General features: G+C 46.2%; 1 protein-coding gene across 5 annotated transcripts; it reads left to right on the top strand.

Moving 5' to 3' along the window:
• Positions 1–8,897: 8,897 nt before the first annotated feature.
• Positions 8,898–18,850, top strand: LOC147666484 (uncharacterized). Of its 5 annotated transcripts, XM_086949051.1 has the most exons (6): positions 8,898–10,024; positions 10,097–10,276; positions 10,361–10,624; positions 10,709–10,914; positions 11,083–11,388; positions 18,825–18,850. In XM_086949051.1, the coding sequence occupies exons 1-6, from the start codon at positions 9,531–9,533 to the stop codon at positions 18,848–18,850; spliced, it is 1,476 nt and encodes a 491-aa protein (XP_086805177.1). In that variant the 5' UTR covers positions 8,898–9,530. The 5 variants fall into 5 exon arrangements, with proteins under 5 accessions (XP_086805177.1, XP_086805175.1, XP_086805176.1 ...); XM_086949049.1 differs by having other exon boundaries at positions 10,361–11,388; XM_086949050.1 differs by lacking the exon at positions 10,097–10,276 and having other exon boundaries at positions 8,898–10,026; positions 10,279–11,388.
• Positions 18,851–24,000: the final 5,150 nt, after the last annotated feature.

Genomic DNA, 24,000 nt, shown 5'->3' with positions numbered 1-24,000 from the left:
GTCTGAGATATAGGTAAGACACCCCTCTAGCAGGCCTTTTAGTGCATGCTGCTTTAGGGATATCTCCTGCAATGTCCTTGTCGATTCCTGGATATTGCAAGTGACCAGGCAAGCTCTATAGTAAGCACATTAGCTGGACACTTGTCATTACGAGTTCCCCAGCCTCATGGAGGTTTCTCTGAAATATGGGATATTTGATACCAAACATCTCAGCATATTAAATCTGCATTGATTGCAGTATCCGATTTATTAAAAATTGCACACAGGGTGCCCCTTAGATCTACCAATCCTTAGTGTGGTCACCGACTGGCCTGAGCCAGCCTGCTACCACCAGACAGTTTTCTGTCCTCATGGAGAGAGTGCCTGTGCACTTTGAGGTTGATAACAATGCCTTTCCTGGGTGGAGGTATTCACACCTCCCCCTGGTCAGGCAGAGCCATCTGTGGCAGGGATTTTCAAAGGCCTTGCCGCCTTGGTAATGCGACCCCAGCCTCTTCTGTTAGAGGGAGCAAGCGATCATCCTGGCCTCACCCCCTTTTAGGTGCAAGGACAGGTGGGAAACCTTAGATAGAGCAGGAGGTGCGCCACCGCACCCTCTGTCAACTCCACCTCTCAGGTGCTGAAGATGGGAAGATGATGGGAATTATCCAATCTGGGTTAGGACTATGTCCCCTTCCCACAGGAGGTGGGCATGATAAGAGGGTGTAGACACCACAGGAAAGGGGCCCATTAGCCTCTACCTGTCACTCCCTTGTAACACCCTTAAATCAAGATTTTAGGTGGCATCCCCAGACCCTGAATTTCAGTTCTTGACGACCTAAGAAGAGCCGGGCACTGCAGCCTTCTCTGCTGGTGAGGATCTGTAGAGAACTATTGTGTTGGTCCCAGTCCTACTGGGCTGTCTGCATCCCTGGATGATCCTGAACCAAAAGGCAAGTCATCTTGCAGCCCAGCGACCTCCAGAACCTTAGGAGGACTACCTGCCTTCGATAAAGGGCAATCTAGTTTTATATAGTGGGATTTGGCCAGGGAGTGTCAGGACAAGCCAAGCTATGCTACTCACTCTATATTTGCAGACTTTGTGTTTTTGGTCTAATCAATCTCATTAATGTGCACCGTATTTTCGGTGTCAACACCATCGATTGAGCACTAGTTCAATAAAAACATTTTTACAAAGTACCTGTGTCTTGGCAAGATAAGCAGTGTGCAGGTCATTTATTCAATCGAGTCTGTTGTTGAGCTCTGAGTTCAAGCTGCCCTTTAATGTAAACAGGGTCATTGATTTGGCAGTATCAGTATCTGCAGTTAAATTAGACAAAAATGAGTTCTAATTGCCAACTCCCTGACACCCTGAATGGCCTCAACCCAATCGCCATCGCCAAGCGTTCCTAGATCCCTCTCCCACACAGCTCTCCGCATCCCCAAGGGATCCAGAGAATTGTATCAACTTCCTATAGATGGTTGAGATTGCTTTTTCGGCCAGGGGATTAGTTAGCAGCTGGTCCTCCAGTGGGGAAGCATCAGGCAACTGACCCCTTTCCCGGATGTGACTTTGCAGAGCGTGGCCACCTGCAAATGTCAGAACCATTTTTAGTCGCCTAATTCATACTTTTGTTGTAGGATCGTGAAGGACACAAGTGCCTGTCCCCTTTACACATCGCCCAGCCGTTTTAAGCTAATCAAATCAAATCAAATCAAATATTTCTTTATTCGGCACTTAAAAAGATACCATAAAAGTACATAAAAATAGTTAAAAATACGTTAAAAAATAGTTCATCCAATACATTTCATTTCATTTAGTCCAAAGTCTCATTTTGCAGGGCATCATATTCAGCTCATCTCTCTTGAGTTCCTTAGCCTCACTGCCATCTTAATAAAACTCATAATACAGGAAAGGGTATATGCATCATTAGCCTTCTGTAAAACATTAATGCTACCTTAGCATGTTTAAACTTGGCTTGTTTCAGTAATCCCACCAGGAACTTTCGCCCTAGGTAATGAATAAAAAGGGCACAACAAAACAAACTGAAGGGTATCCTGCAGAGACCTATTGTCGCAGCCGCAGGTACCCTTCTGCTCGACCGTTAAGGTAAAACCGGAGGGATCAGCCAACAGGTGGTGCAACAGGTTAAATCTAAAACGGGTCATATAAAATCTGTCCTGTGCATTATGGATCAGTGAGAGATAGGGTTCCCTTCCACTTTCTATTTTCAATAATCTATAAGCCACAACTGTAGATTTTACTCTTCAGTAGCCGCCCTCCTTGCAATTGTCCATTCCCTAAACATTTTCTTGACCGTCGTTTTATTCTGGGCAATAAGGACTTCAGGTTCTGTGAAGAGGTTCTTACAGCCATTGGCCTCTAGTGTGCACTTTACATAATTTAGCCAGGAGATAGAGCTCCATTTGTCTCGTTTCAAACAGTCTGTGATAATTTGTCTACTGAGGCCTGCCTTGGGGTTGTACCAGATTTTCACCCAGGCCAAAAGTGGTCTGATCTTGATCTGGTCTTCAATGTAGGGTTCTCCCAGTTCCTCGTGTAAAATGTAGGCAGATGTACTAGATGGGACTTTCAATATCCTTCTGAAGAATTTGTTTTCCTCTGCCTGGACCGGGTATATGTTCACAAAACCCCAAACTACCGCCTCGTAAGCTGCCTTAGCACAGCATATCGATCTATACAAATTCATCACTTGCTCAGGAGACCATCTTCCCAGCCTTCTCCCATACCCCATTATAGCCCCAGATGAGGCCACCAATTTTGCACAGTGTTTGTCCACTAAAGATCTAAACTTTGGAAGCCCTTCAAATAGTACACCTAAATAAGGAAAGGACTGCACCAACTAATTTTATGGGTTCCTATCTTATAAGAAAATTTCTTGTCTTGTCTGGCCCCCGCGAGCATAACATATTATTTGTCCAGATTTGCTGACAAATCAAGTGAGGCCATAAAACTCACAAATCCATTGATGAGCCTCTGTAACCCCCGCGGTGTCCGGGCTAATAACATCGCGTCGTCCGCGTAAAGCAGGACGGGGACTGGGCGGATACCTACTTGCGGGGGGTCCACTCTAAGTTTGCATAAATACCTATCTAAATTATTAATATAAAGTGAAAACAAAAAAAGGAGCTAAAATGCAGCCCTGCCGCACTCCACTATTGCATGGAAATGGTGAGGTCTTGCTTCCGTCTTGGTTAAATCGGATGGACGCTGTTGTGTTCCAGTACAAAGCCTTTAGGATGTTAACTAAATCCTGATCCACCCCTAGACCTTTCATCGAGGCCCATAGCTTCTCCCTATTCACATGATCAAATGCCGTGGAGTGGTCCACGAACCCCAGGTAGACTGCCTCCTTGCTGGCTATGCTGTACTTAGCGACCAACAAGTAGAGATTCAGGCATTGGTCCGTGGTCGACCTCCCCTCCCTGAACCCATATTGCGTGTCCTTTATTACCCGGTGGGTGTCTGCCCATTCAGTCAGGCGATTTAAAACCACCCTACCCAGGACCTTCGCCGTGACATCAATCAAAGATATCGGGCGATAGCAATTGGGGTCATCTCGATTTCCTTTTTTGAAAATTGGAACTATGGTTGCCGAGGACCAAGAACGCGGCAGACTCGCCTCCACTGCCGCGTTCAGGACCCTCGTGAGAATGGGCGCCCACAGCTCTATTTTACTGAGGTATAGGTCAGGAGGTATTCCATCCGGGCCAGGCGCCTTATTTTTCTAAGCTAATCAATCCCCATTTGGGAGAAGCCCTGCAATCCTCCCACTGCACTTAAGAAATCACCATCATACAGTGGAGTAATTTCAGTCAGCTTACCTTCCCAGCCTAAATAGTTGGTAGCCTCTTTCCACACCTTTACCAATGTTTGGGTATGAGAAGGCAGGGTGCACTCATACTTTTTTCGATACAGCACCGGGGTGGGGTAACCTCTCTTGCCCATGGCGAATCTATCTACCCGGTAAGCAGGATCTTCACAGTCCGCAAAAACCCAGTTGCTGACTGAGAGTCCACCTTAATAAACTCCCCTCTGCAACTTACTCAGCGTGACGTGCCACCATCCCACAACAGGAGCCGAAGTTCTCAGACTACCTTTTCAAAAAAAATGTCTGGTGTGATCTTAAAGGACATTTTTTGCCCAATGTACAGGAGACCCTGGAGGGTCATCACTTTAACCCTTTCGATGCTGATGACGAGCTCAGCTCGTCATCACCCACGGGTGTCGTGTGCTGATGACGAGCTGAGCTCGTCATGGTGCCACTAAAATGGCATTTTCCAGCACAGCGGGGGGAAAACGCCCAGCAGCCATGTGGTTAAATAGGGCCACCCGGCCCAGTGAGGAGAGCGGGAGCGCCCGCAAGTGTGGGGCATCCCAGCAAAGACGGTCTCATTTCGGGAGTATGTTCCTGCCTGTGCTCTCTTGTAATAAACACAACCAAATATTTAAAGCCATGTAGTGCCACTCGAACTGTGCACCTAGACTGCAGCCGCAGGGTCCTTGCCACCGGCAGGAATATTAAGGACTTCTTCCAGTTGATATTATATCCTGATCAACAGGAATATCCCATATGAGAGGTCCTGGTGAACCCAAACATGTGTGAAGAGCATAGGAGACAAGGAACATCCCTGTCGGACGGCAAAGACTCGGTAGACTGTATTATTGACCCGCATGCACGCTAGAGGGGCCTCATACAAGAGCTTAACAGCATCGCCACTGGTTCAGCAAAGGAATCCCATGTTGCATATGGTACTCCATTAAGGTGTCAGAGATTTAAGCGTGTTCCCTGGTGTGGCATAAAGCCCGATTGATCAGGATGAACCACTGTTGCAATTACTGTCCGCAGGCAGATCGCCAGGGCGTTCGCAAGGACCTTAGTCTCAATATTAAGCGGGGAGATAGATCTATAAGGCCCACACTCAGTTGCTGGTTTGTCCTTTTTTGGGATGACCACCACCTCAGACATTCTTTGGTCCTCTGGGAGACACCCTTATTTTCAGGCAGTCTGAATCCTACTCTGGAGGCACTCCCTGATTTTATCCTTCATGCTTTTATATAATTCTAACAGGAGCTTATTAGGCCCTGTCGCTGCCCTGTTTGCAAGGTTCCTATTGTCTTATTTATTTAGTCTACTGTCAGGTCTTGCTCTAGTGCGTCTAGGTCCTTATTTGTTAGCATTGGCAGGGTCAGGTCTTTCAGGAAGTCTCTCCCAGTATTTCCGTCCCCTTGTTGTCAGTGTCCTCAAGGATCCAGTTCCATCCTTTGTCTCGTCTTTTTAGCCATGTAAGCAACTCATTAGCGTTATCACCGACATCGTAGAGACAATGCTGGGTAGCCAGCGCATGAGTGCCCGCTATTTTCCATTAGTGCTCTTGATGTGTGCTGCTTCAGTTGATGGTGTAATGGAAGAGAAACTGATTCCCCACTTGCCAAGCGAACCTCCAGGAAAGCACATTCTCTGTCTTGAGCTTCGCACTTCAATTTATGTTCCTTTGACATTCCCCCAATCAAGACTTGCGTCTCGCCTCGAATCACTGCCTTGAATTCACCCTATAGTACGCAAGCTGATTCAACAGGCCCCCCGTTCTCCTTAAAATAGAATTCTGCTCTATCTCTCATGTGAGCTTTGAACGTCTTGTCTTTTAAATATCATGGATCAACCCTTGGGGGTAGGATGAAGTCCACAACAGGACCATCGAGTTGCACCTCCACCAGCGAATGGTCTGAGATTCCCCCTGCTATGTGTGTAGTGGCTCTAAAATCAACTTTATGGACAGTCTGGGTGAAAGGATGGTGCAGGCATGCCAGACTACCATGTGCTGTAGACAGGTGCGTCCGGTTCTGATACCCTCTTACCCTCTAGGGGCATTTAGGAGTATCATGAATATAGTATAGGTGCAGTTCTGTCACTTCAGTTACCCCAATGCGTATATGCTCTGTCGTAAGCGTCTCATCCTTCCACAGGATGAGTCAGTCTTGTCTAGGTCTCTTTCCTGTTTCCCGGCACTTGAATGGCATGCCCGAACACTCGAGAGAGCAGTGACCCACCAGTAGGCTTTTGTGGAGCGCTTTTGTCCTGGATGTAGGGCTGAATTCAGTAGGGCACCCACTCTGTCTTTTCTTTGCCTTTGCCTGAAGATCAGCAGTCCCAAGGTAGCAGTCACAGCTGGCCTGACGGTAAGTGCAGCCCTTCTGGAGGCCCGACCGTCAGCAATTGAACCCACACTGTGGCCGGCTGGACCACAGGCATAAGCTCAGACAGGGTGTTCGACACTGGAGTAGTTGTAGTCCCTCATGGGCCTCTGACACAGAGTAGTCAGAAATTCAGCAGCTAAAAGCCCAACACATGCTCTCCAGGAAGCCAGTAGATTCAGACCCTGTTGTGTTAGGAATTTGGCAAATGCAACCTTGAAGGGGCCGTTGGCAGCACACAATCGTCCAACTGGGCCTCAACAATTACGTTGTCGTAGAGTTTTATTTTCTGCCTTAAACTGTTGGGAGAGTCTTGGCGGAGCGGGGGGGGTGGGAAGTCCCTCAGACTAGCTGGTCCTGCTGGATGGCTTTCCGGCCCACCCTACAGATAACGAGGATGTGTCGGACCGTGCTTCTTCCAGGACAGCCTTGTCCTCCTGCTGGATAGTCAAACTCCCTTCCCTTTCTTACCAGACAGGCAGGCTTCTAGGCAGACTTCTAGGCTCTTCAGGACAGGTACACAGCTTCTCCATTAAGTAATTCAGCCTGCAGGTGATGTCCCCTCGACTTAGATAGACTGTCAGGCTGACACCGTCCCTGGTGGCACAGCAGGCACCTGAGTACTTTGCAGAGCACTTTATTCCTTGGTAACAGAGGACTTTGAACTAGGGTATTAAAAAGGGATAGATGGTCCCACTTGCATACACAACTGGCAGGCAGGAGATGCTGTTTACTCTGTTGCACTCTCACATTGCATTTATGCTACGCACACCAACACCCTAAACACGCCCTTGATGTTAGCGCAAAGTCTGTGCACAGGCATAGAAATGGAGCATTACTTGGGTGTGTCAGTAGGAAGCCACTACACTGACCATGATGCAAAGATCTCATCAGGCTATTGATCCTTACAACAGGCTCCATTGCCACCACCGCTCTAGCTGTTAAACCCATGACAGTCCTCTGCCTTAAATAAGGGCACACTTGGTGTGACCCTCCAGGTCACAGGACCGGTCCAAGACCTCTCATAGTCCCCTGTTAGAAATTGCACAGTACTGGGGTGGCAGAAAAATCTCATGTAATTGTTTTGTGGTGGACTTATCCCAGTAATGTGCAATTACCAGTTTGACGCCATTGACTGGGGAGTTGCCACAAGGAACAGATTCTTCTGCCTGTTAAACCGCATGCCATTCATTATTTCATAATGTTTTGGGGATTTTTTTTACCACTAGATTTAAGCAGGTGGTAGATATAGGCATGTGGTTGGTTGGGGGGCGATGGGTGAAGCAGGGGAGAGAAGGGTAAAGAAATGTCCAACAAAGGGAAGAATTGTGTGTTTCCCCCATTTTGTTAAAAATCAGCATAAGTCTTGGCTGCTTCTGCTGCACCCAGAGTCTTGTGCGTCTTTTCAGTCTAAGTTTCCTGTCTGGATAAAAATGGTGTCCTGTTTTTCTGCACCCGGTACATCCAGGTGCAGAAAAACCTAACAACTGATAATCAGGTGGAATAAAATGAGCACATGAAAGTACTCCTTAATTTCATTGCCCTTGATTCATACTCTGGACATAGTTGAGGGATAGGTCTAGGCATAGTCCTCGCAGCACACAATAGAGTAGTGTGCGGCAGAGGCCAGAGCTCAAAAGTCAGGATACCAGATACAAGTAGGTGGTAACTCAGGGCAGGGGAAAATGCCTGTTGTCCATGCAGGGGAAATCCCCGTCCCAGAAATCTACATTAAAAATTAATTAATAGTATCCTTTTTGAAATATATGTTTGGTGCCAGTGCATATGACTTTAATTTCTGCCTTTGGGATTCTATGTTACAAGTTCATAGGGTGCATGTATCCTTTGTGAGCTTAATAAAATGTTGACATTTCTATAAATCCTCACTCCTACATCCAAGTACTCTCAGGCTACCATTCTACACTCTGCTCTGTCTGAAAAACAGCTCAACGTTTTCAAAATTCTGCAACTCTGCATTGATTTGGCTTGTAAATTATATTTTTGGAAATTTTCATGTATTAACTATTTAATTTTATTACGATAGGTGATTCAAATTACTGACGAAGAAAGCTAGATATAGCACCAGGCAACTGAAGTCAGTGCCATAAGAAGGATTATTTTGAAAAACTGAAGGACAGCCAGCATTCTACGTTTAAACAATTTCCAAAATCTAGGTGTGGCGAGGAAGTGGGAGCTGAGGAAAGTACTATACCTGTAAGTGAAGTCTCTAATTTAGTATTTCATTAACCCAGAGCAAAGCCAAATCTGTGCACAGAATAACGTTCATCTAAAACATCATGTAATTCCTGAGAGGAAGCACACACTGCATAAAAGAAAGATGTAACAAAAGGTTTCCTCTGCAGACCATCAAGGAAAAGACGCTGAGAGAAGACTCTGAAGCTGACACGTTAACAACCGAAAGATTGGAAAATCACCTTTGTTCAACAACCGTTTTAACCAGTTACACAACTTTGAGACTATCTGCCTCTGGGAAGAAAACCACGACCCACTCTGCTCACTCTTGCGAAAACCTTAAAAATTCACCACTTTATTATGTTCATAACTATCTCAGATTGTTTCCTTTTTATTGTGTACTGTTCTGTAATTCTATCTAAATCGCCTCAACATTACCTGCTGTGCGTGAGTGATATGTAAAACTGTTAAAGGTAAAAATTGATTAAATGAGTACAGTTGCGCTATAGCTAATGTAAATAAATCCTCGTCTTCAGAACTACAAATCTTAACCTTACACCAAACAAAGAAAGGGTAAAAGGAACTGATGTTCTGAGACTTGTGATCTACAATAGTACTGTACACGTTCTAACACCCTCAGGTACTGCAATTACGTCAGTGCAAAAAGGTACTTATCAGTTTAATGATTAAATATCAGACTAACACCTTATCACTGCATTGTTAAGAACCTATACAAATAGATTTGAGAAAATCTTCAGTCACAAAATAAGTTGCTATAACCTAAAGACTATTATCTGCTTGAAACATTTCGACAGGTGTTACAGGGCTGCTTCCAGACATATTTTGCTCAATTCAAGTGTTAAGAAGATTACACACAATTTCTTTTAGAGATAAATGCTGAACATTATCTAAACAAGCCTGCCTCTAAAATCGGGTTCACTCTTATCGCGGCATATAAGCAAGAGAAAACTAAACGTAGAGATATTAAGTCTAGGTATACACCTTATAAAAACACAGACTGTGAGAACAAATTCAGTGTTCAAAACCACCTCAATCAAGGCAAAATAACCTAAGTTAGGGAAAAAAGTTACATGTGCCAAAAAAGATACAGCCATAAATCTCATCTCACAATTTTGACAGAATGCACACTGGGGGAAACCACTATGAGTGCGAAGTATGCCAAAAAAGTTTCAGGCGTAAATCTTATCTCACTGAGCATATGAGAATCCATACTGGGGAAAACCACTCTCCGTGTAAAGTATGCCAAAAAAGTTTCAGGCGTAAATCTTATCTCACTGAGCATATGAGAATCCACACTGGGGAAAAACCTTATCAGTGCTCTGAATGCCAGAAAAGCTTTAGAGTCAAACCGAGTCTATATGAACATGCATTAACACACTCTGTGGAAAAACCTTACCAGTGCTCTGAATGCCAAAAAAGTTTCTGCCGTAAATCTAAACTCACTGAACATATGAGAATCCACTCTGGGGAAAAACCTTATCAGTGCGCTGAATGCCAGAAATATTTCAGTGACAAAAGAGGACTCACTCTACATACAAGAACCCACACTGGGGAAAAACCTTACCAGTGCTCTGAATGCCAGGAATGTTTCAGTGACCAAAGCAGTCTCACTCGGCATATCAGAACCCACACTGGGGAAAAATCTTTTCAGTGCTCTGAATGCCAGGAATGTTTCAGTTTCCAAAGCAGTCTCACTCGGCATATCAGAACCCACACTGGGGAAAAATCTTTTCAGTGCTCTGAATGCCAGAAATGTTTCAGTGACCAAAGTAGTCTAACTCGGCATATAAGAACCCACACTGGGTATAAACCTTTTCAGTGCTCTGAATGCCAGAAATGTTTCAGTTACAAAATCAGACTCACTGAACATACAAGAATCCACACTGGGGAAAAACCTTACCAGTGCTCTGAATGCCAGGAATGTTTCAGTGACCAAAGCAGTCTCACTCGGCATATCAGAACCCACACTGGGGAAAAATCTTTTCAGTGCTCCGAATGCCAGAAATGTTTCAGTGACCAAAGCAGTCTAACTCGGCATATAAGAACCCACACTGGGTATAAACCTTTTCAGTGCTCTGAATGCCAGAAATGTTTCAGTTACAAAATCAGACTCACTGAACATACAAGAATCCACACTGGGGAAAACCCTTATCAGTGCTCTGAATGCCCAAAACATTTCAAACTTAAATCACTTCTAACTGCACATTTGAGATTCCACACTGGGGAAAAACCTTATCAGTGCTCTGAATGCCAGAAATGTTTCAGTGAAAAACGCTTTCTCATGGTGCATATAAAAACCCACACTGGGGAAAAACCTTTTCAGTGCTCTGAATGCCAGAAAAATTTCCGAGACAGAAGACGTCTTTCTCAACATACAATAACCCACACAGGGGAACAACCTTATCAGTGTTCTGAATGTCAGAAATGTTTCACAAACAAATTCAGTCTCACTCAACATATAAGAACCCACACTGGGGAAAAACCTTATCAGTGCTCTGAATGCCCAAAAGATTTCAGACTTAAATCACTTCTAACTGCACATGTGAGATTCCACACTGGGGAACAACCTTATCAGTGCTCTGAATGCCAGAAATGTTTCAGTGACAAAATGAGACTCACTAAACATACAAGGACCCACTCTTGGGTAAAACGTTATCGGTGCATTGAATGTGACAAATGTTTCAGTGAAAAAAGCAGTCTCACTCAGCATATAAGAACCCACACTGGGGAAAAACCTTATCAGTGCTCTGAATGCCACAAATGTTTCAGTCAAAAAAGCAGTCTAACTGAGCATATAAGAATCCACACTGGGGAAAAACCTTATCAGTGCTCTGAATGCCACAAATGTTTCCGTCAAAAAAGCAATCTCACTGAGCATATAAGAATCCACACTGGGGAAAAACCTTACCAGTGCTCCGAATGCCAAAAATGTTTCAGCCAAAAATCTCATCTCACTGAACATGTGAGAATCCACACTGGTGAATAAAATTATCAGTGCTCTAAATGTCAGAAAAGATTCAGAGGTAGAGATGGTTACAAGCGCCATAAGAAAACACACCATCAAAATAATTCAGTGCTACAAGTGCCAGAAAAGCATCAATTTCAAACGCAATCTCACTCTACATGAGCACACACACAGAGGGGAAAAACATTACCAATGCGATGAATGCCAGAAATTCCTATTTGATTGGCACAGCCTCACTAACCATAAGCGACTCCATACTGATGAAAAACCTTATGAGTGCTCTGAATGCCAGAATAAAATGCAGAGAAAAACGCTATCTCACCATGAGAAGCTCCACACTGGAGAAAATCCTTATACCATAAAAGCTTGTATCTGAAAGACTGTTCTGCTTCATGAGAGATCCCACTCTGGGGAAAAACCTTATGAGTGCTCGAAATGCAAGCAAAGTTTTGGTTACGAATTACTTCTCACTTGACATGAGCGAACTCACACGGGGAAAAAAGCCTTATGTGTGTTCTGAATGTCAGATAAGGTTTAGTCTTGAATACAATGTCACTTCACAAGAGAGAATTCCCATTGGACTAAAGCCTTACAGGAGGGGAAAGCCAGAAACGTTATACTCAGAAAGGAGATCTCACTAAACATGAGAAATGCATCCACACCAGGTGAAAAGTAAGGCGTACCTTGAGATGCAGAAAAGCTTCTAACAACCTGACTTTAAATGACAGAGCACATATTGTAGTTGCAATAGGATTCATCAAGAAACTCTTACAGGGGGGAGGAGCCAAGCTCACGACCGTGATGGCCGCATTGTAGCTCGGCTCCGTCAACCTTCCTGCCTGAACCGTAAATCCTGTACTTTATCCTGCCCCAAGGAGACACATTCGACGGAATATGGGACTATGAAAGGCTGCTTGCACTCACCGTTTGTCCCAGGAGCTCCTGAGTGCCGCGGATCTTGAGCTGTGCCCTTGTTTGCTCCGGAGCCTCCGTGGCGTGCAGGCCGGGGACTCGCCTGCGACGGTCGGCCGCAGCGGGGTATCAACGCCGACCCCTGGTGGAGGAGAGGAGTCGGCTGAAGAGGCCATTGTGCGGTTGGACCGGTGGCGACTGACCGGGCCCTGTCTGGTGGCCCGGGGGCCCAGCTGCGGGGCGCTGCCTCCCTCGGACGGGGGTTGACCGTATAGGAGGCTTGCCCCCCCTTTGTTCTCCAGTCCGGCCATCTTGAAGCCCTTCGCCCGGAATCGGCGGGCGACGCCCATGAGACGGTGGCGCCGGCTACCCCCAGTGTCTTGGTGACCCATCTTTCTGCACCAAGATTGTCATTAGCGGGATCCGGCGAGACTCCGCTGAGCCTTGTTTGATGGCCCGGATCGGGGTCGAGGACCGTAGCGGCCTCATTGTGCCGACAAAATGGCGGTCGGCGCCCTGGGTCTCAGACCCGTTGGGGGCGGCGAAACTGGCCTGTCGAACTGCACGTTGGCTGGAGAATGTGGGAGTGAGCCCACGATTGGCGATGTCTTCGCCGCCCTGTGTTCCTGGCGCACAACCATGGCCTTTGCCGCAGCTGCACAGGATAGCGGTTCTATCGCCTGGCTTGCTGGGCCGCCCCCCATGTATGCGGCCCGACCGAGGGAATGTGCTGATTTGTCTCTCCCGGCTGTTGAAAGGAATGCGACCGCCGTTCATCTGAGAGTTCAAATGTCTGTTGCTTCGAGTCTACAGGAGGTTTTGCTTCAGGTGGACGTGGGAGAGGGCCCCACGCCGGGGTCCGTCCAGGTCAGTTTCGCTGGGGTACCTGGCGGTTTTTTGACTCGAAATGCTTGGAAGGGGTCCCATGGCTGTTCCGTGGGGGAAACCTCCCCCCTTTGGTCGGCAAAACTGAACCCGCGCTGCCTGCTGCTCCTGACGTTGCTCTTCGCCAGTCTGGTCCGCGGCTGCCACTATCTGTATTGCTGCTCGAGACTTGGATCCCCTATTTTGCACCCTTGGCCTGCTTTGTTCCGATCCTATGCACACTCCGTGCCTAAAGTAATGGTCAGGAGAGGACAGGGGTGAGATGGACTCGCCTCGGCGGACTGCTAATTAAATGTAAATGTAAATGTATTTGAGCTTATATAGCGCACAGCTACCCGCAGTGGGTTTCCCGGCGCTTGCTTAGGGAACCCGTCCTGGTATTCCCCTGTGAGATAACAACGGCAGGGTATCCACAAGGTGAAAGCCAGGCATCCCGCCGCGAGGGGCCGTTGTGGAGATTAAGCAAGCTATTGCCCAGAGTCGCAGAGAGTGAACCCGTGAATCGAGAAGGCACCGGAGCGAGAATTATCGAGTCCGTGGAATTTTTAGCCCAAGACCCGCCGAGGCGGGGAATTGAACCCTGGTCCGGGGCCGATCTCAGCTTCCGGGTCTGCCGCCTCTAACCCCTGAGCCACACTTCTCCACTCAATTAATTTGTGGAGATGAGGACTGCTCGCAGCTGTAACAGTATGACCAATTCCTCTTCATGTTCCTGATGTTTGAGTTTGTGTCGATTTCATCTCGATGTGGGTTCTAATTGTGTTAAGGTGGGGGGTGGGAGCTGACGGTTCAATTGCATATCTCCTCTCCCACTGCTTTTTTCTTCCCGCTTTCCTTCCTATTTTTGTCTGTAGTGTTCTTTCTTTACTTTCTGATTCTTCTGTATTTCGGGTTCTACTTAGGGCGACAGGCACGCTGCTGGGGGGGTAGGCCGTAGCCTTCTGCAGGGGTGCAGGGTGATGTGGGTGGGATAGGGTCTGTATATTGTTCGTTTTTTCTTAGTTCTATGGCTCTTTTGTATCCCTTTATCGGGACGCTATGTCCGCATGCATGCCCCAGGGGGTGTTCGCTGACAGTGTAGGACATGATTTCTTCGCGTTAATGATAATGATAGCACACTTACACATCCTACTTGCCTCGATTCCGATTGTGGGTCTTGAGTATTGTGTGCCTTATCTGCCATGGGGCGCATGCTGCGGCGCTGCGTTCTTTCTTCATTGTTTTTCACATTCCTTCTTTTACCCTTCCTTTCCTTTTCCCCTTCTTTGGGTTAGTATAGAGGATGGCTATTTTTGTGTTGCAGTTCTGACTTCTTTGATTGGTACCAGCACATATTCAAGTGGTGACGGGTGGACGGTGGGCAGCGGTAGGAACTGATTTGCAACGTGGGAACTATGCGTTGCTTTCGCCAATTGTTGCTACTATTTCTGATTCTCACTGCTCCTTTGTATTGCTGCTTCACCAACTGCCCGCCATAGGAATTCAGAAACTAACAGCTGCAATTGTTCCTGCTGTACTTCCTATTATATTATAAAATTAACATTCTCCTATCCTGCTCCTAGCGGTTATATTGCGACTTTTAATGTTTACTGATTGTTTATAGAATGCTGAGGAACTGCTGGAGAATTTCTATCCTGATTTTGTGCGCCCGTAATGTGTTGTGGCCGGCCTGATTGGTTGTAGGCCCGTATTTGTACGTTTCTGCTTGCACAATAAAGGTTTTAAAAAAAAAAAAAGAAACTCCTACAGGATAACTTAGGTTGCCCACATGCAACCTCCAAAGAAATTTCAGGCCTTGAATTTTTTTTAATTGCAACAGAATCCACAATTTGAGTATCTGAAATTTACAAAACTCTTAAGGTCTTTACTTGATACAGAGAAGTGTTAGTGCTTGAAAAAATCAACTAATTGTAAAAAAAACCACAATATTAATGTCTTAAATTTTACTCCACCCAAAAGGTTTCTACTCACCCTTGTTTCTTAACATATGACTGATATCTATATTTTCATGGTAAGATTAAGCCTAGGCGGAGTTCCTCAATGAAGAACTCTGCAAAGTGACAAAGATAACTCTGGCGGTCTACGCAGAGTTCCATAAGCAGCGGAGTGCATAAGGGTCATGCTGTTCGTGGTGATTTTGATCTCCTAGTGTTTGTCCCGCCCTATAAAAATAATCGCGAAAGGCACCATGTGCAGCACAAGAGGGTGCAGCTGCTTCTACTCAAGCGGCCGCTTTGTCAATGCGAAGGAAGGTTTCTCAATGCGAGTGGTTGTGACCTGCCACGACCACTTGCATTGAGAAATCCGACGACCCGCTTTGAGAAATCTCGCCAGGTGGTTGATTTTGCTCGCCAACTAGACCTGCGCGAGCAAGGAAAAATCTCATCAGAAGGTGGATTTTCCTCGCTCCATCACATAACGTTGAAGAGTGTGAGCGTTGAAAAAAACCTTGCTACGCTCCACGGAGCGGAGTTTTTAGGAACAACGCGAGCTCCGCGGAGTTCACCATCCAAAATGAGATAATATACAACAGCAGGAAAACATAACACACCAGTTACTTGCCTTTGGTAACGCTCTTTCTGGTGGATACTCCTTTACCTGCATATTCCTCACCTTGTGAAAATTCCCCACACACCAGACTGGGTCCTCTAACTTTAAAGCAGAGTAGGAGACAACATGCAGCTCAGTGTCGACGTCATTCTGCTACAGAAGGGACAAGCGGAGACTCAAAGAAGCACTTCCCAGGCGCACTGTGAACAACTACCTATGAGTTCATTATTTCACAGGTCTGTATCACATATGCAGGCCCTGGCCAGATATTAATTCACCATTTTTATCATGATTAGAATTCAGATGAGGCCTTTTCATTTCCCAAAATTCTAATTGTATTCTCAGCAGCAAGTGTATATATAAATCCTTGAGTGATGACTGCGCAGGGCTCAAGATGAAAGTGATATGATGATAAAACCGTCCGATCCACATTTTGTACACAGAAACAGGGTTGAAAATACTTTTGTACAATACAAATCAAGCAGAGGCGATTCCTAGAAGACATAATTTATATGAAACAGTCCCTGTATAGTTAATGTTTCAACCGTTCCAGTTAATTACCGTGGTCTCATCAGGACGGTAGATCGCCGCCTCTCCAATATGCTTCTCAACTATATTCAGTACAACATAGCAAGGATTCTTCTGTATCTCGGGGCACCGTACCTGGGAGGAAGTCAAATTCAACTAAGCAGTTCCATCGCCCGTTCGTCGGACCAAACAATGCAGCCAGTAAATCCTCGGCTCGCTGTCAAACAAGTTCAAGTGTGACTCTTCCTGATGAGACCATCGTCATTGACTGTCTTGTCTGTGAGAAGCTGCACCAGCCCTCCTGTGATGGTGGTCCGGAATACCTTCCCCGCTGATGGTGATGAAGTAGCAGCTTAATTTGCAGAAAGGCTTGTTGGCCATCAATTGTTGGATGGCCAACAATTGCCTTAAATTTAACTCGGAAAAAACGAAGGTTATGATATTCAGTAAATTACTGCCAAATTGGTCTTCTTCATGGTGGCCATCTTCTTTGGTGCCCCTTCCACTGCCAGTCACCAAAGTCAGAAATGTGGGCGTCATATTTGACGACAGACTGTCCTTTGTCCCTCATGCCAACGCTGTGGTTTCATCATCATTCCATAAATTGCGAATGATAAAAAGGCTCTTACCTTTCTCTTGGGGCTTGAAAGACACCAGTAAGCACCTTAGTTATGTCCACCATTGACTATTGCAATGGGCTCCTTATTAATGCTCAGAGCAAAGTCCTCTATAAACTCCAAGTGGTTCAAAACTCAGCAGCCAGAATGCTATCAAGTACCCCCAAATACAAATCCATCTCACATATACTTCACCAGTATCATTGGCTCCCCGTGAAAAATCTAATTATGTTTAAAGCACTCTGTATTGCATACAAAGCTTCATGTAACTCTGGACCTCTGTTTCTGAATGAGGCCCTTGATGCTTACATTCCAAATTGGGCCTTACGCTCTTCCACAGCAATCCTGCTAAAGGTCCCTCGTACTAAGACAGCATCATGGGGTGACAAGCGATTCACTGTTGCTACAGCGAAACTTTGGAACTCCCTCACAATTCATACCAAAGCCAGCCAGTCCTTACTTGCTTTCAGAAAAATTACAACATGGCTGTTTACTCAATAAGCTACTCTGTAGTGTGGTTCATGCTCGTTGTCCCCAGCGCCGAGACACCTTCAGGTATTTGCACGCTTTACAAATCAAATAAATAAATAAATAAATAAGTAGGTAACTTGTTCGTTTTGTGCCAGCCAGGGATAGTGCATCAATTGAGAAAGAGGGCAGATAATGAACAACATTAAGAAATAAAGAAAACTGGGTGGGTGCCAGTGCACAGCTTGGCGAACACCTTAATTGATAGGAAATTGTTCAGTCACCTGGCCCTGAGTTCTCCAGCGAACCTGGGCATAAATACCCTCATGTAGACAGATCAGTAGGCTCAAGAACCTCCTGGGATGCCCATATCACCCAAAACCTGTTGCCCTGCCGACCACAACGATCTTCCAATAGAATAAAAGGAAGCGGAAAACCTGTTAAAATGTGGATATCTTCTTCTGAAAGCCTGTCTGAAAGGGGGATACGATACGATGGCTTTAGCAGCAGTCCATTCCTCAATCCTGCTCAAGACCAATTGGGCAGAAATTTTCTCCGCACTGTTGATCAAGCTGATCATCCTGTAATTGGCTGGATGGAATCTATCTCCGTTCTTATATATCGGGACGACGTCCGCTCCCTTCCAAGAGTCAGGTACTGGGGCACCAATGATAATGGCATTAGTTAAGAAAAGGTTATACCAAGACAATTTATCTCTTTCTAGCAGAAGTATATAAGCTGAAATGCTGTCTAATACTGGACTTCTACCTCTCATTATTACATCCAGAGCAAAGGGTGTCGGCCAGGTCAAGGAAAGGGCCAGGTACAGCTATAGAGTTGTCTGTTTACACAGTTCCCAGCACAGTGTCCACCTCATTAAAAGGAGTTACTGAATAAAGATTGGAGAAATGATCAACTCAGGTCTGGGGAGAAATGTTATGAAGCAGAGACATCTCTCCCCTCCACTTTACAAGTGCCCAAAACCTGGTGAAGTTCTTAAGAAAGCAAACCAATTTGAGTTCCTGCCATCTTTCTTCCTCCCATTCTTTCTTAGCCCGAGCCTTGGCCCTTTTGTACCTCTCTCCACCCAGACTGATTTCTGAGATGTCCTTTGTGCAAAGTGCCTTACCCTGATATCTCCGTCATAGTCTGATTTCTTTGTTAAACCAATGGTTTCTTAAGGAGAATTCAGTTTGTGGCCGTTAATAGGGCCTATAAGGTAGGACAGTATTTTCTTTAAGTTGTTGTGGAAGCACTCATTGGCATGCCACACTCTTAGTACTTGCACAATGATTTAGTGAAGGTAGTGATAGATTGATCTTCACCTCGCCAGATGACCAAAATATCGTTGATACACACATATAACTGAAATCCCAATTGGCACAGACAAACCATGGGAACAAAAGCAGTGATTGGGATTGAATGGGGCCTGAACACCATTTTCCCTTGTCCATGTAGGATAGGCCCAAATCTCCATTGGTTGCAATAGGAACAAGGGAGTTGTCCCTTCTCTGACGGAGGGGGCGCCATTAGACATGACCTTTTCCACTTGAGCGATTTTTCAGGGTGTGTGGTGAAGTGCCACCAGTCACCTACCATACAAGAGAATACATATGGATAACCATTTAGAACGATGGCTCCTGATAACCAGGTGCCTTTGAATATGTGCGAGGGACACTGCCTGTTCTCTATATTTTCATATATATCTCTTTTTTTATTGTCCTCTCATAAGCTCAGAAGAAGATTAGCACCACCAGATACCTGTAACAGACTGTCCGTTGGACGTGGTCCAACCATCCTACACTTATCCATACAAGATTGGGCACTCTGATTCGGGTGCACTGACATCTCTATACCCTCAGATGTATGGGGCCGACCGCTTGCAACGGGATACATGTGTAGTGCAAGGGACATGGTTTACACACCCATCACTCATTTCTACTATAGGCAATCTGGTTTTCGGGTGTGTGCTTATTTTCCTAATGGGTCTTCTGCCCTTGGGTATACGCCTCTGACCCTTTAAAAACACATGCCAGTACATTGTGGTGTTTGCATTTAACTTCGATGGAGGCCCGGCTTTAGTGATTCTATTCCACGTGAAGAAGCGGCTGTGTGTGACAGAAGCACGAAAGCCTTCCGCATTTAGTGCACGTTCATTCAGATTCATGCTGCCGGCATGGGACTACATTTCTCAAGTACTCGTGGTCATGAGACTGCGATTATACAATCTGAGTGAGTAGACACACACCAAATTTGGCTTTAGCGAGCCCCGGATACTCTATACAAGCAACAGCAATTACTCTGGTCACCGTCCTCCATCTGCTGTGGTATAACAGATTGCTGGCTCCCCGTATACAGGTATGGGTCTCGGACCCTACGTTTGTTATATCTGTAATTGTTTCGAGGCAGCGTGTTCCTTGTATACAGGAATTGGTCCCTGAACCTACCTTTTTGTTTGACTTGAATCTTTTGTGCACTAAGCCCGTCTTTTCTTTTGTTATGAAAACGGAAAGAATGTTGCATTCGTGTTAAAGATATCGAAGTTTCAAAGCACACTCTCTCATGTCGTAGGAAAGTTCTCAGTGCAAAGTGTCAGGTGTTGTATTTTGAAAACAAAGCACGATGCACCCATGCTGAGGTCAACTATTTTAAGCGCATTTCCTCCATTGCATCGCAGCCTTGTTATTGCAGTGCACATCAAACACGACTGCTGTTTGCCATTTGAAGAATGCTGCATGTATGTTAAAACTAGGCAGTGTTATCATGGGCCTTACCGCTGCATATTTTGATGGGGCAGTTTCTTCTGAAATCTAAGCACGCTGTACTTGTGTGTTAGGCCAACTAGCTCTAAGAGTCTTTTTTTCCCCACAACACTACGTTTGCTTTGGAAGTTACTGCACTAGGTTCTGCCTTTGTTCACCCTGTACTGCCTTAACACACACTTTTTGTGAGGCACGAGCCATCAAAAGCATTGATACACAAACTTCAAGGCAGGCACACGACTGCCTCCACGGTCTTTGCGTGTCTCCCCCTAGTGTTAAACACCATTACGCTGCCCGCTTGTCTCGATAGACCTTAGTGACATCTGAATACATGCTTGGGGAAACTATTAGGGACTTCACAGCCATACGAAAATACCTCAATCACTATTGCAGACACCGCCAATGAGTATTTGGGCGGTTTTTAATCTACATGGGCACACTTTTTCTTTACACTTCTTTGTGAAATGCCTAGAATTACAACCTTCCAGAAGACTTATTTTCTTACCATGCTCCCCTTCCAATAATTCCTTTATAGGGCAGCTAGCCGCATGCCACGGTAGTTCAGGCACATTTCCCGACGTCAGCGGATGAACCCTTCTACAGTATATTGTTATTGTAGTGAACCTTGTTGTCTAAAAATTATTTTATTTTTCACCTATACTAATAATAACAGACATTGACTATACAGTATATGGTTGTGTCCCGTTCGGATGGCTTTGTATGTCCTGGATTGAATAGCTTTGAAATGTAACGCTAGCATAGTTGTTCAAATGTCTGACCTAGATTTTTTCAAACCAGTCTTATATTTCCTATGTCTGTGTTCTTTTAGGTACCACCAGTGAATTCACCACTCTATATGAAGATTAATATGATCACTGGATGGTTTTGTATATTAAAACCCTTCTTTATACTTATATCGGTTCGTACACCATTTTTAGGTCTCGCCTGCGAGGCTTTTAGTAAGGGCATTTTTTTTTTTTTTAATTTTTAAAACCTTTATTTTCAAATAGTGCACACAGCTATTCAGCCTTACATCCCGGAGGCTAGGCAGCAAGTCAGAAGGCAATGGATCAAAGTGCAAGAAGCAGAGTACCAGTACGTATCTAGGTTATAATTTTCATTTTTTGTTTTATGAAGAAAGAATCAAGTACAGAAAAAAGGCGCCAGAACAAGCGCTAAGGAATAAGGCAATTAAACCATTATGCGGCGGGGCCCAGTCAAGGAGTCGTCTAGGCTCAGTAATCACAGTTAGATTTAAAATACAGTGTTGATGTATAGAACCATAGGGGGGGGAAGCACAGGATAGTAGTAAAACCAGAACGTCAGTTGGAGTTATAGGTTATGGGGTCAAGCGTTCTTCCAGTGGGGCGGTATCCGGTGGTATGCAGATGTCACCTCTATACTCATTCCAGGCCCCCCATAGCTTCTCCCATTTTTTAGGTTTACCCCTGGATATGTACACAGTCTTTTCTCGGAACATACACCAGTCCATGTTGGCCTTCCACTGTACCACCATCGGAGCTGTTGTCGCTCCCCACATCTGCGCAATGTCCCGTTTTGCAACCATATTCCCCAGGGTAACCCATTGGGATTGTGCAGTGTTGTAGTCAGTCGGGCCCCAAACATTCAAAAGGCATCGCCGGGCCTCCGCCTGAACTTCCACCCCAGTTACCTCACTCATAATCGTGTGCACCCGCCTCCAGTAGGAGGCTATCGCTCTACACTCCCAAATAATGTGCATGAAAGTGGCCAGAGCGCCACAGCCATGCCGACAGAGGCCATCAACCGAGTGTCCCATATGTATTAACCTGGGACCAGTAACATAAACTCTATGCAGAATCTTCAATTGTACCAGTCGCAGCCGGGCAGGAATAGCAACCTCCTTGGGGGATGACACCGCACATTGCCAGTCTTCGTCATCGATCTCTATCCCATCCCATACCCACTGGTCTCTCACCCTCAAAAGAAGGTCTTTTTTGTAGATTAAGGAAATAGCACTATCCGGCATGTGGCCGTCCAGTACTCTGTCCTCCAGGGGGGAGTATTCCGGGATTTTATCGCCCTCCGGCATGGCCGAAAGGAGTGCGTGGCGCAGCTGAGCGTACCGAAAATATTCCGTTCCGCCCAGCTGGAACTCTGCCTGTAGTAGGGCAAAAGATTTCACCTCCCCTCTAACTATCATATCCTCCACCTTAGATATGCCGATCGTGTCCCACTTGTCGAATCCCTTAGTGTGCCACAATTTACCCAATATTTAATATATGAGTCGTAGAGAGGAGTTGCCATTGTAAGCCTATCTTTCCACCCTTGTGACTTCGTAATCGTTCTCCAAATGTGCACAGCGGTTTACGTTGGCCCAGACATCCGCATATCAGGAGATCTCGTGTACAGCGCCCTATAGTATTTCCCGCTATCTAGGAGCCACCGATCCATGGCGTAGCCCGGACTGTCTGCCGGGCCATAGAGGCCGTGATTGAGGGCTGCCAACTGAGAGGCCCAATAGTATCTCCGAACGTCGGGCAGTGCTATACCCCCATCATACCACGGGAGCGTGAGCTTCGTGATAGCTATGCGTGGCCTGCCATCCCAGAGCAGAGCACGTTGCAAGCTCTCGATTTCCTCAAAATAACTAGCTGGGACCGGATCCTGAGTATTTTGTAGAGCATACAGGAACCTGGGCAGGGACATCATTTTAAATAATGCCGCGCGTCCAAGGAGGGAAATCGGGAGTTTACGCCAACCTTACACGTCACGTCGAAGACGAACAAGAGGAGGAAGCAAATTATTCTCGTATCGTGTCTTGGGGTCAGTTGAGATGTAGATCCCCAGGTATTTAAATGCCTGTCTCGCAACCTGTATGCCGCAGTCCCTTGGAAGACGAGGTGTCCCCCCTCTCAGGACGTACAAGTGCAACTTCGGCCAGTTAATGACCAGGCCAGAGTGTCGGCCAAAAAGTCGTAGCACGTCACAAACCACAATAAGTGACTTGCAAGGGGAGGTGAGGTACAGGAGGATATCATCAGCATATAATGACACTCGGTCCTCGAATCCAGGGGACCAGCGAATTCCGTGCACGTCAGGGTGGTGCCGTAGCCACGTGGCCAACGGTTCGAGTGCTAGTGCAAACAAAAGGGGCTATAGGGGACAGCCCTGCCTGGTGCCCCTCTGGAGAGCGAAGGACGCAGATACACGACCATTAACAGTCACGTTGGCCAGCGGACTGGCGTACAAAAGTTTAACTCACCCTACAAATTCCGGGCCGAAGCCGAGCTTCGCCAACACTGCCCACAGGTAGTCCCATTCGAGTGAGTCGAACGCCATCGTGGCATCTAACGACGCCAGAACGGCTGGCTCCCTAAGCGTGTGAGCCCTAGCAAGGGCTCCATGGAGTCTCGGAAGATTAAGGGCAGTGTTGCGGTGTGGAATAAAGCCCGACTGGTCCGGGTGCACTAAGTCGCCAATCGCGCCAATCAAGCGGTTGGCCAGCAATTTGGCAAGAATCTTAGGCTCAGCATTCAGCAGAGAGATGGGACGATACGATCGGCACAGGTCTCTGGGTTTCCCTTCCTTATGGATGACCACAATGGTGGCCAGCCTCTGGTCGTGGGGAAGCATGCCCTTCTCTCGTGCCTCCAGAAACATGTTCAGCAGGGGCGGAGAGACGACATCTGGCTTGATCTTATAGAGTTCCACTGGAATACCATTGGGGCCGGGCGCCTTACTGGATCTAAGGGAGCGAATGGCAAGGGCTATCTCGTCTGCTGTGATGTCTCTATCTAAATCATCGCGGTCCGTCTCTGACAGACACAGGAGATCTATCTCCGCCAAAAGCGTACTGGAGTCGGTCTCAGACCGGTCCGAGACCGAGGTGTAAATGGTCTCGAAGTAGTCCGCGAACGTCTC

The sequence above is a fragment of the Lissotriton vulgaris genome, unplaced genomic scaffold (genome assembly GCF_964263255.1).
Source record: "Lissotriton vulgaris unplaced genomic scaffold, aLisVul1.2 SCAFFOLD_1669, whole genome shotgun sequence".
Lineage (NCBI taxonomy): Eukaryota > Metazoa > Chordata > Amphibia > Caudata > Salamandridae > Lissotriton > Lissotriton vulgaris.
This window is presented reverse-complemented; position numbering and strand designations above follow the sequence as displayed.

What these genes read in the sequence shown, in the direction of transcription:
- LOC147666484 (XM_086949047.1), top strand. Translation starts at nt 9,531, where the DNA reads ATGCACACTGGGGGAAACCACTATGAGTGCGAAGTATGCCAAAAAAGT.